Genomic DNA, 13,309 nt, shown 5'->3' with positions numbered 1-13,309 from the left:
ACAGGGAGGGCTGGGCAGGCAGGGAGAGCTGACCAATCCAAGCAGGCTTTGTATACAACAACCAGCCAATCGCCGGTAAGGTACATCGCTTGCCGTGATTGGCTGGTTGTTGTATACTGGGTACCACATACAGTACAGCACCAGTATCTGTACCTGTTCATACAGTATAGCACCAGTACATACAGTACAGTATACAAATGTCCAACAGTCAAAACCCCATCATGGCTCCACCAGCAAGAAGAAAGAAATATGAAGCCAGTTTCAAACTTAAAGTTGTAAACTTTGCCATGGAACATAACTGCGCTGCTGCAAGACAATATGGAGTAACAGAAAAGATGGTTCGGGACTGGAAAGCAAATGAAAAAGCATTAAAGAGTATGCCAAGGGGTAAGTGTGCATTAAGAAGAAGCACTCCACATTGGCCAGAACTCGAAAAACATGTAGCAGACATGGTGAATGAGCATCGCCAAAACGGTTATGTAGTGACACGAAATAAAATACATTTGTTTGCACTTCAGTGGGCCAAATCTAACCCGGATCACAGCAACAGATTTAAGGCCACTGTATCCTGGTGTACTAGATTCATGGGAAGGCATAATATGGTACTGAGGCAAAAGATGAAAATTGCCCCAAAATTACCTGCAGATCTTGATAGCAAAGTAAATAGTTTCCATCGATACGTAATACAACAGTGCACTAAACATGGCTATGCGTTAAGTAGTATTGGAAATATGGATGAAACTCCAATGAATTTTGATATGGTTGGAAATAAAACTGTCCATCAAAAAGGTGAAAAAACAATTTTAATTAAAACAACAGGACATGAGAAGTCCAGTTTTACAGTGGTACTAGGATGCACAGCTGATGGCGCCAAACTGAGACCAATGATTATTTTTAAAAGAAAAACAATGCCGAAATTCAAGTTCCCTGTTGGTTGTTTTGTACATGTGAATGAAAAAGGCTGGATGGATGAAGAAGGGGTAAAGCTATGGCTTGATAATGTATGGAGCAGGCGACCAGGTGGACTTATTCAAAAATGTAGTCTACTGGTGTGGGATATGTTCAGGGCTCATTTAACTCCCAGCACCAAGCAAATGCTTGCAAGACTAAACACAGATGCGGCAGTTATTCCTGCAGGATTGACATAGTTGGTACAGCCACTGGATGTGTGCCTAAACAAGCCATTTAAAGATCGCATTCGAGAACAGTGAAATGAATGGATGGTTAGCGGCGAAGAGTCATTCACAAAAGGAGGAAACATGCGTGCTCCACAGTTGGATGTTTTGTGCAAGTTTGTCATAAAAGCCTGGAATGATATTGATGCAGAAACAGTAATCAAGTCTTTCAAGAAGTGTGGCATATCAAATTCATTAGATGGTATGGAGGACGACTACTTGTGGCAAGATGAAGAGGAAGCCGAAGCTGAGACCACACCATCTGATACGGAATTCGATCCATACGATGACTGCCTTACAAATGTATCACAAGATGTCATTGATGTACTTATGATATCAGATGACGAACAGGAGGATTTTGAAGGCTTTTAAAGGGAAACTGTCACGCCAGCAAAACCTGTAAAAATACCGTAGCTTGCAGTTATGATGGGAGTTGCTAACTCGCCAGGGACTTGCCCGGCACTTGCTCTCTCTCTCTTGTTTGTTATCTTCCTCCTATCATCATCAGTTCCAGTTTGGTTGACAGCTTAGAAAACAAACAGCATGGCAGCTCCCATGGGTTTATTGTCTTATCCTTCCTTTCAGCTTTAGAGTGAATTAGGAAAAGTTTAATCCACTTTCACTGTTTTATGTTTACATGTTTGATGACAAACAGCCTTATGTTTATAAGTGACAGTTTTCCTGCTAAGTACCTGCATGTCATAAGCATTTGAATTAAAATTACCATATTGAAATCAAATCTGATGTTTTTTTAATTTTTTTTTGGTGTGCGTTGGAAGAGGGGTAGTCTTATATGGCGAGTATATCCCAAACTCTATATTTTAACTGGAAAAGTTGGGGGTCGTCTTATATGCCCAGTCGTCTTATACGCCGGAAAATACGGTAGCTATCTTAAGAGTAGAAAGAATTGCTTTTCCAGTATTTATTTTGGGCAAAATAACAAATGACAAAAAAATCTTCATTATGCTTTTGCTACTGTTGTTTTTCTGTAGAGGTTCATAAAGCTGTAGCAATACATATTTTAAAATTATACCTTAGTATATTTTAAAAGTTTAAAAAAAATGTATTTTTATCAACAATGGACTGTAAAATTTGGTGGTTTTTGTTTTTCAAAATGATGCTGAGATTAGAGGATTTTTAAAAATGTAGGTTATTTGCCTTTGGGGGAGGGGTTTGATTTGGTTCCTTTATATAATGTTTCTAAGATTCTTCTTAGAAGTCCAGTCTGGTCTCTTCTTTGTCAAGTTGCTGCTCCTGCAAATAAAAAAAGGCAGCTGGTAGAAAGATACTGGTTTAAACCAATGGACTTTTAAGTGTTATCTGCTGTAACCTACCATGTTTCAACGTATTTAGGACACTGAGCTCAGACTTGTTCAAATAAGAACTCTTTGTAGAGGAGACATATGACTTGCACCCCCTTTTTAAAGGTGAAATAATTGGAAGTTAAACTCTACAGGTATACTAGCAGAACCTTTAAAATAAAAGACAAGCAATTAAATGTCATACCACAGGGGAAACAATTTTATTTATAGTTTGAACTTGTCTAGTTTAGCAAGCCCTGGAAAATGCTCAGCGCCTCAAGTTTCATTGAAGTCAATGGGAGTTGAAGTCACTTGGTATATTATAGGTTTACAGGCATGTTAATGTGTAGCAGCTTCTGTCAACTAATTTTTTTTTTCACTTCAGAGCATTGAATGAAATGTGGAAATGTCAAAATCTGCTACGACACCAGGTAAAGGACTTGGTCGACTTAATTAAACAGCCCAAAGTAAGTTAAGTTCCTTCTTGAATTATTTTATGTGTATATCCCTTATGGCTTTACTTAAAGGGGCACACTATTAATTTATGTCCAGAACCTATTATCTGTGAGCTGAAATTTGCCATGTTTACTCTCAGTGATAGATGTGAAATCTTTTGGAAACCTAAATAAAATTCTGACAGACTATATATGAGATAGCAAAGTGTGTATGTCTCTATGGTAGGAGGAGGTTTTTTTGTAGCTACTTGGAAAATTAAAAAAATATAAAATAGGGTTAAAAAGAGATTTTGTTTGGCTTTAAATACCAGTATTGAAAAGCCACATCTTGCAGGAATGTATTCTGGCTGGAGAATTAGAAATTGAAACTGACCAATCTATTTCTGATGGCCAGATGAGTAAAGTACAAGGAAGTACACAAACATTGAAAACTTTTTTTTATCATTAAATTATTTAACAGTGTAAAAAAAAAGTATATTAATTATCCTGACAGTGTTCATTTTATGTTTTCTTTCTGCAAGTTGTTGGAAATTCATTCGGTTATTCCAAAGACAGACAGTTTAGTTACAGTTGTTAAAAATTTATATGACGATGGAAAAAAATAAACATTTATTCGTAGATAAAGTGTTGCATATAAATGTTGAATAATAAATATTATTTCTACAACTTAATGTAAAATTCTGTAAAATCAGTGTTTTGTTTGACAACTAACAGCATAGCTGTATCCTGTCTTCCGAAGGGGCCAATGCCAGGTGCTTCAGAGGGTATGAACAGGGTAATTATCTAAGGATTCATAGGTCCAGTAAGTGATTCTCCTGGATTTGGGTTCCTCTCCTCTCTCGGGTCAGACAGTTGAACCTTTGGTACTATAGAGTTAGACAGAGAAGGGTCTCCTGCCTCTAGCAGATCAGCTTTTATTCTTCGTTGCCCTAGGCTCCTGTTCATGAAGATGAGCAGACTCCATCTGTTTCTGTCAGTATGACTTCAGAATGTTCTGTCTCTTGCAAGGGCGTGGGTGGGGATGAAAGGCTGACCTGCCCTTTAGGTTACTGGTTCTATAGCTCTGTGCGGTGATTCTCCTTTCTTCTCCTCATTTGGACAGGCACATAAAAAGTGTCTGGATCTTGCCTTGCAAAAAGGCATTACGCTGATGTACCATTTGATGATTTGTTCGTCTGTACAAGACCTGTACTCAGACATGTGGAAGAATCCAAGGAATTAGAGAAAAGAAGTAATTTCTCTAAGAAACGGGGGGAAAAAAAAAAAACCAAACAAAAACCCCAAAAAGCAAAAAGAGAGAGAACCTGGAGAAAGTGGATCTTGGAGACCTGAAATGAGCTGGATTCGGAGTGTTTTCTCCACAGTTTTTGGCAAGATTTATAGCTTTCCTTCAGCTAAAGATGGCAAATTGACTTGATAAGGCAGTTGCTATAGCGCTGTTAAAGAATCCTCAGTTCCTAGTGACCTTGATGTCACCACTTCTAATTCAAGAGACTATTTAGACTTGAAAGGAACATGAGTCTGCCCTGAAGGCCATAGCTTAATTCCCAGTTCTTCCTAGTATACAGCTTCTCTAGGGTGAATTCAGAACTTGATTAAATAGATAGAATGTCACAGTAAGCTTTCTAGAAAGGTAAGTGTCTTGATTTCCTTCAGCCTGTTATAGGCAAAACAAAGTTTTGGTAGTGGTGGTATCTGTGAGGGAGTCTTGTGATTCAAGTAATTTCAAATCTGGCCTTTTAAGCTGGTTACCTGAGACCGTGTCCGAAGTTATTAACGCTTTTGTCTGCCTGCATTTTCTGATAAAGGAGAATAGCAGCTTCTTGAGTCCAAACATTGCCTCATATGGGAGCCCTGTTCAGCGCTGCAAGGTCAGACCAGTCAGATCTTGCGTGCTCTGTCTCATCTTTTAACTCAGCTGAAATCTGGAAACCCTGGAGGCTCTGAGTCTGTTGACTTCAATATTTAAGCTTGTTCCATGAGCCAGGCCCTGTTCCAAGAGTCTGCTGCTTCACTTAATTTCTTATGGAGATCAGTGGTTCCAGCTTCTCTCATTACCTGGTCATCTTCCGTAGAATTCTGAGCCTCCTTTCAGAGGTAGGAGGATTACCATCAGTTGTGGGATGTTGGTTGCCTCTGATGTCCGCATGAAAAGCTGGACAGCCACGCTGAACAGTTGATTGACTAAAGAAATTAGTCTTCCAGGAGGAAAGAAATGGCATCCCTACTGGCTGGAAAACTTATGTTCAAAATGAGATAATTGATCACCAAGTGATTATTCAAACAGACAGTACTTCAGTAATAGCATATTCACTGTAAACATAGGAAAGGAGGATGAAAAATAAACCCGTTGTGGACACCGATGCTCTATTGCACTAAGCAGAACTGTATTTTCAGTCCACCTGAGTAATCTATCTAGCAAGAGTCCTCTGTGTCCAAGTTGAGAGAGTCTTTATTCCCACTCATGGAATGGAAACTCATTGTTTCAGGAAATCGGCAGTCTTGGGGGAGATACCAAATGATCAGTTTGTTCTCTGATTTGAGTAGGAAAGTAGCTAAATTATGCAAAAGATTTATGTGAAGAAATGTGTTCTGTGGAAGCCTGCTCTATCAGATGATATATAATTTCCCGCTACTGCCTGTGTTTCCAAATATGTTAAAGTTAACATTAATGCACCACTATTCACTTTCATATTTCTGTCCTGCTCCAAAAATCTGACAGTCACTCAGAATTTAGGATTCCCATACCTTCTGTCATGGGCTAGTCAATCACCAAAGTATGACACACATGCTGGGAACTTAAAGGTTCAAAGTCATTCCCTTCTGGAGTTAGATTGCCATAGACACACAATGGTCAAAATTGCCCTATTAGATAGATATCTTGTCATCCCAAGGCCTATATAGCTTGGTTGCCTGGCTTTGTTTGGTATTAGGAAAGATTTCCTCTAAAAGAATGCAAAAAAGTGAAATTTGCCTGGGCATGATTTTCCTCCTTTGCCTCCAGTTCTCCTCCTATCCCCCCAAAAATGTTTTTTAGACTTCCTACAAGCAGATCTGGAGCTTGGTCTTTCCCTTAGTACATCTTAAGCATAATTTCTTGACTGGAACCTATTAAGGATAAGGCTGAGGCCTCTGTCTCATGCTGTAGTTAAGTGTTTCTTTGGGAATTTTTTTTTTTTGTAAGGTAAGACTTATTTCTGAGATTTCTTTTCAGTTTCATAAGTTGTCCTCAGTTTTTTTGGGGTTGTTCACTTTGGCTGTTAATTTTGCCTCCAGTAAAATGACTTACCCAAAGTGCGTGTGTGTGTGTGTGTGTGGGGGGGAATTGTTCAGTTTAATTGTAACTTAGTGTTGATCACTTCAGATATCAAACACTTTCTTCTCAGTTCCACCGGAGCTCAAAATGTCAGAGCCATGGCTGTTTTAAAGCTGAAACTGAAAGTATGCCTTGCATGCCTTTGCAAGGCATCACAGGCTTCATAATCTGGCCTCAGGATGGTCAGTCTCTGCCAGAAGAGTACTGGGAGCTGGAACCTTGCAACAGAAGTGTTCCCATTATGACTGAAGAGTCAGTAGACCTGCTACTTCGGTGTATTGATGCAGATTTGAGAATGGATAGGAGCTGATGTACAGATTTCCTCTACTTGTAAATCTAGGTTTCATCAACTGTTCATTTGAGAATCTGCAGCAAACCCAAACCTCTTTTTTGACACCAGAATTAAATACTCAAATATCTGAGAATAATACTTAAATTTTCATTCATAGATCTCAAAACACTTTACAAAGGTGATTAAGCATTATTATTCCCATTTTGTCGGTGGGAATATTATTCAATGTTAGTTTTCTCCTATTTTTTTTTAAAAAGTTGTGTGAATGCTATGGAAAATTCCAAACTGTAGAGCCTCATAGAGTACAGCTAATAAGGAAGAGGTTGTCTGGTAATTGGTTTAACTACCTACAGGAGTGACACCTACAGGAAGAAGCCAATGGATGTATTTTTTTTTTTTTAATGTTCCAGAAACCAAAATTACAGATCAGGAAAAATGTCCTTATTTGGATCACTAATAGCAGTTGCCTGGTAGTTTTATGTGCTCTGAATTTCTGAAACATTCTCCCTTCTCTCCCTCATTCCTAGCAAAGGGAGTTTAGTTCTTAGTGTTAAATATCTGCATGTGGAGTTTAAAGTCCTTCTCCAACATTTGAGTCATTAGTGAATGAAAAACTGCATTCTCCTTTTCTGACATCACATGCACATTTTTTTTGCTAGGTATGACATACTCATTTGTAGTTCTTCTTTGAGTGCTTGCTCATGTGTATTCCACAGTAGGTGTGCATGCTTGCCATGTGCACCAGTGCTGGAAGTTTTCCCCTCGGCAGTACCCGTAGAGGGAGCGCTGCTGCGACCCCGGGAGTGGCGCCACTATAGCGGGCTATAAGGGGAGCCGCGTGCTCCCCCCACCCTCAGTTTCTTCTTGCCGCCAGTGACGGTGCATCAGAACTGCTCGCTCCCACTTTGCTGCAGCTTGTCCCAGATCTTGTTCGTTGTCAGTAGTACCTGTATCAGTTAGTTCGTTAAAAGTTCTAGTTTAGTTAGTTAATGTTCGGGCTGGGGCATGCCCCGGGCCCCGGGGTTTAAATCATGTGCATTTTGCATGAGTTCGATTCCCAGGAGTGACCCACACACCGACTGTCTCCACTGCCTGGGCGAATCCCACATCAGCTACTGCTGTAAAATCTGCAGGTTCTTCAAACCCAAGATGAAAAGAGAGACATTAGACTTCTCATGGAGTTGGCACTGGCTCCAACCCTGGTGCGCCGAGCAGAATTGGCACCAGGCACTCTGTCTTCGGTGCACGGCAATCTGCTGGCACCGCTCCTTGTCGGAAAAGCAGAGGAAGATTTCGTCTTCTCAGAAGTGTCGAGAGAAGGCACGGGGTGAGGCTAGACCCGTGTCGGGCAGCCCCAGTCGCGCCCCCCCCCCCCCGCCCTCCCCCTGGGCTCTAGAGCTTGGACTCAAGTCGAGCGGAGCAGCCCGTTTGGGTCAACTCAGACCTCTCCGGCTGAAGTCCGCATGCCTTCGACACTGGAGGCCCTGCAAGCGGCCAAAGATTATATGACTCTGCAGGTGCCCGGGGCACCGCCAGCACCCAGACCCAGCTCTAGAGGCAAGCCGCCGCTGGGCTCTCGACAGCCCATGCCAACCCAACACAAATCCCAGTCAGGGGATCACTCTCGGGCCCGCTCGTCGCTCAGTGTTCTGTCTGGATGCAACCTCCAGTCTCCACTCTCGTCACCCTCCAAGTTGTCTGGTCGGGTGCTGTCGGAGCAGACTTCCAGGCACCGCTCCACGGTGCGTACAGGGTATCCACATGACAGGCGCCGACGCCGTAGACACTCCCACTCTTGGTGGAGCTACTGGAGCCGCTCCCGGCACGGACGCAGTCCCGGTCATGCTCCAGCTCTCGCGCATCGAGGCACCGTACCCACGACTCCCAGTGGGGATCGCCAGCTCCACGTCGTCGCTGATCCAGGTGTCGAAGGGTCTCGAAGAATAGCAGCTTGAGGCGGCACCATTCCTCGATATTGTAGTCCCAGTCCCATGGCAGGCGGCGTCCTCGGTACCGCCGTGCGTACTGCTCGCATGACACGGATAGGTCGTTGGCATCCCCAACCTCGACCCACACGCAGCATGCTATGATCTAGCAGGTCCACCTGACCACCTGGTGCTACACCAGAGCCAATGGCAAGGGCCCCCGTGGCAGAGCCAGTGGACCCCCTGGCTCCCTGTGCACACCCAGCAAGGCCCTCGGTCATGCACCGGTACCGGCCCCCTCCCCCGCACTGGATGACAAGATCGCAGCCCCGCCCCCCTCCGTACTGCAGGAGGATTTCAGGGCTCATCAGGAGCTGCTAAAGTGAGTAGCATCCAGTCTCCATCTCCAAGCTGAAGAGATGGAGGGACCTTTGGACTCGCTGTTCAATGTACTCTCATCCTTGGTACCGGGCAGAGTGGCCCTCCCGCTCCATGAGGGGGTGGCTAACATCTCCAATGCCCTCTGGCAAACACCAGCCTCCCTTGCCCCTATATCGAGGAAGGCGGAGCACAAATACCTCTATACCCACCCGGCCCCCAGCTCCCTAGTGGTAGAGTCCATGAACCACAGGGAAAGACAAGGTCAACCAGGACCCGCACCCAAAAATAAAGACTCTAAAAGACTGGACTCGTTTGGCAGGAAGCTTTATTCGTCCGCCGGCTTCCAGCTCCGGGTGGCCAACCACTAGGCCCTCCTCAGTTGATAGGAGTTTAACTTGTGGGGGTTGCTGCCAAAATTTGAGCCTTCCCTTCCGGAGCGTGAAAGAGAGGATTTTAAGGCACTGGTGGAAGAGGGCGCTGCCGCTGCAACGGCCACTCTGCAGGCGTCATCGGATGCAGAATGTCCATGCACAGGGCGCCGTGGCTACTGCTGTCGGGGCTTTCCGCGGAGGCACAGTCTGTGATGCAGGATCTTCCCTTTGACGGAAAGGACCCGTTCGCGGAACAAACAGATGTGAGGCTCCATGGCATGAAGGACTCGCGTACCATCCTTCAGACCCTCTGGCTCTACGTCCCACCCAAGGAGAAGCCTAAGTCGCAAACCTCCGTCCCTGCGCCCCAGTCGAGATACGAGCCCACCTACAAGAGGTCCAAAACTCAAGAGGCGAACTCAGAGGCAGTCTTGCTCTGCCCTGCAGCCTGGGCCCTCCAGGGGCAAGCAGTAGGGCAAGAGACGGTTTTGACTGGTTGCAGGAGGGTACCTGGGGGACCCCCGAGAGGACCCTCCTACCAATAAAGTTTGCTTTCAGCAACCACTTGTTTGCGTTCCTTACGGAATGGTCCCGGATAACATCGGACCAGTGGGTCCTCAACACCATTTCCCAGGGTTACACGCTACAATTTGTCTCGCCCCCGCCTTCTCTCCTCCTTCCCTGGACAGCAGGGGGGACCCGTCGCATTTACCCATGCTACAGCAGGAAATGGGCCAGCTCCTCAGCTTGGGAGCCGTGGAGAAGGTTCTGTAGGAATTCCAGGGAAAAGGGTTTTACTCCTGTTATTTCCTGATCCCCAAGACGAAAGGGGGGCGCAGACCCATCCTGGATCTGCGAGGCCTCAATCGGTTCATGGCAAAATGCTGGTTCCACCTGGTCTTTCTGGCATGTATCATACCCCCTCTGGACCCTGGCGACTGGTATGCGGCCCTGGACCTTCAGGACGCATACTTCCATATATTTTTGGGGGGCACAGCCTTCCTCGTGGCCATCATGTCAGCCCGGCGGGTCTCGGAGCTCCCCCCCCACAGTCTTTCACAAGGACAAGATTCAGCTCCACCCACACCCTGCATTCCTCCCTAAGGTGGTCTCTGCTTTTCACATGGGCCAGGACATCTGCCTACCTGTCCTCTGTCCTAAGCTGCATGCCTCTAACAAGGAACGCCGCCTCCATACGCTTAATGTGCGCAGAGCTCTGGCCTTTTATCTGGATCGTACTAAGCCGTTCCGCAGGTCTTCCCAACTCTTTGTTGCTTTGGCCAAGCGCATGAGGGGCCAACCGATCTCCACCCAGAGGCTTTCCCGGTGGATTACATCATGCATCCACACATGCTACAACCTAGCAAGGGTTCCCGCACCACCTATTGTAAGGGCTCACTCGACAAGGGCTCAGGCCTTGCCGGCTGCCTTTGTGGCCTATGTCCCTATCCAGGACATCTGTAGAGCCGCTACCTGGTCTTCAGTACACATGTTCACATCGCACTATGTGATCGTCTCCCACGCCAGGGATGACGCTGTTTTCAGTAGGGCTGTGCTTCAGCCATGGAATCCATCAGACATAGCTTGTAATCACCTACTGTGGAATACACATGAGTAAGCACTCGAAGGAGAAAGGACAGTTACCTGTTCAGTAACTGGCGTTCTTCGAGATGTGTTGCTCATGTCTATTCCATATCCCGCCCTCCTTCTCCTCTGTCGGAATTCGTCCGGCAAGAAGGAACTGAGGGTGGGAGGAGCACGTGGATCCCCTTATAGCGCGCTATAGTGGCGCCACCCCAGGGGTCGCAGTAGCGCTTCCCCTATGGGTACTGGTGAGGGAAAAACTTCCGGCACCGGTGCACGTGGCGAGCACGCACACCTACTGTGTAATAGACATGAGTAACACATCTCAAAGAATGCCAGTTATGGAACAGGTAACTGTCCTGTTTTGAGACATTTGGTATGAAGGACATTGTAAATGTCTCAGTAAAATACAAATAGCATAGTTCTCCAGAAATGCATTTCTACTCCTTGCTATTGCAGGTGTTGATGGTTGCTTTTACAGTTGTGTTGCTGTACGGTTAGTCACTCTTGTTCCTCCGTTTCTCAAAAACAAACACACAAAACCCCCCAAAACTAAAAACAAACAAACAAAAAACCATTTCAGTTGAACAGCTGGTATGAACTTGCTTCATTCTTTGTAGTAAGAAACAAACTTCAGCTGGGGTTATTTATATATTAACTTTTAAAAGCAGTTAAAAACAAACAAAATCCCTAAGATAATAAAATGCAAAAAAACTATGAATGCAGTGTTAAGATTAGATTTAAATACAAAAGGTCATTAAATGCAATGTTTCCTCATAGAAACAACTCATCTTCATTGTGCATAAAATATTTTTAATTGTTAAACTATTAAATGATTGTCTAAATATATCCATAATACGCCATGAGGGTGTAGTACTGTTACATGAAAATTTTAAACTTTGACTTTGTGATTAAACATCTAATATGGATATTGCCATTTTTTTTCATTTGATATACTGGCATTAGTAATAAGTCTGGTTCTGATTATATAGCTTTACAGAATTTTGCTCACACTATATGCATTTGCTAGCATATAATGTCAAGTCTTCACTTTAAACAGATTTTTCTTATTTTGTGATTTTTTCAGACAGATGCCAGCAGTAAAGCTATATTCTCAAAAGTGATGGTCATTACAAGTAAGTCTGATTAAATATTTATGCTGTTAAAAATTAGAATTGAAATATGTTTCCTGGTTTTCAAATGTTTGGTACATTAGCCTGTAAACTATTGCAGCAAACTTTGCATTTTACTTTGTTTTTTTTCAATGAGAGGGATCATCAAGGCAACTGTAAAAATACTATTACTTATAAAATAGTCCACAGTCTCAAATCACAGAACTACTTTCATGGTACTGATATTCTTTCTCACACTTTGACAGCATTTCTAGAGATTACAGTAAAGTAGTCAGATGAATATGGATGACACAACTTGTCCTTCAGCATTTACAGTAGCGCACAAAATATATTAGAAGTTGATGTTGGCTGCAGATTTAACATAGGCTGTTTGCTTAAGATTTGTATTGAGAGTGTGTTCCCACAATGACAGATGTTCATGACCCCAAGGGACTTGACTTTTGGTGTAGATGATCATTTTAAATGTGAGACTTCGGACGAGAGAGAACCTTTATGTAAAATCTGAAATTCTTCCAATAAGAAACTAGTTAAAGAAACATAAAGTAAAGAACTGGAGAACATAAAAAATAAAAATCTTAGTTTAAAATTATTTTTTTAATTTATCTAAAAAATCATGAATTGGATAAAAATAATCTGGTTCAAATAACAGACTTCACATAAAGTATGACATTTGTGGAAGAGTTTAGCACATGATAGAAGTTCCTATTGTTTGCCTTTAGCCTTCTCCTGAATCTTTTTTTCCCTCCATAGTAGGAGGGATGGTCAGCTTGTAACTTCTTGTTTCCTTCAGTTCTAGGCTACATAATTTTCAAAATAAATATTTTGGTATGACATTGTCCAAGAGAGATTGCTTTTCATTAGCTTTAACAGGCGTCTAGTGGTCTTCTACCCTTGTTGTCGTCGTCACCCATTTCTTAATGTACCAGCAGAATAAGTATGCTGATTAGCATTAAATGCTGCCATTGCTAAAAGACTGAGTGTTTTTTTTTGTTTGTTTTTTTAATTCAGTAATCTTGTATTTACCGTTTAAGGGAAGGGCTTCTCAAACTATAATGTAGAAAAAAAGAAAGTATCATAAAGTATAGTCTAGGACTAGTGGAAAAGTAGTTTTGTTAAAATGGCAGTGTGAGGTTCCATGTTTATATGCAAGTGATACGTAAATTGGATAAGATCAGTTAGTGTAAATATATTTTGTATTTTTAGTAAGTATCAGCCTTGCTGTGTTGTTTCTGATCTACATCTCCCTGGTAATAAAGTGTCTATAGGTCAAATGCTGGCCCATCACCATTTCTGCCCTAGCTCTTTGTATTACCAGCAGAATAGGGAAGCCTCAGGCGGCAGCAAGGAGAGGGAGCTGTCTAGCCTGGGTTCTATGA

General features: G+C 43.3%; 1 protein-coding gene across 4 annotated transcripts in view; it reads left to right on the top strand.

Annotated features, from left to right (window-relative positions):
* The window catches only part of PDS5B (PDS5 cohesin associated factor B), a 272,948-nt gene that overhangs the window by 160,709 nt on the left and 98,930 nt on the right, over positions 1-13,309 (top strand). For all 4 annotated transcript variants that reach the window (XM_034758647.1, XM_034758648.1, XM_034758645.1 and 1 more), the window contains exons 14-15: positions 2,862-2,943; positions 11,888-11,936. In XM_034758647.1, the coding sequence (XP_034614538.1) occupies positions 2,862-2,943; positions 11,888-11,936 (131 nt within the window). The remainder of the gene's footprint in view (positions 1-2,861; positions 2,944-11,887; positions 11,937-13,309) is intronic.

This window comes from Trachemys scripta, chromosome 1 (assembly GCF_013100865.1).
Source record: "Trachemys scripta elegans isolate TJP31775 chromosome 1, CAS_Tse_1.0, whole genome shotgun sequence".
NCBI lineage: Eukaryota > Metazoa > Chordata > Testudines > Emydidae > Trachemys > Trachemys scripta.
The sequence above is the reverse complement of the archived record's forward strand: the minus strand, read 5'-3'. Positions and strand labels throughout refer to the sequence as shown.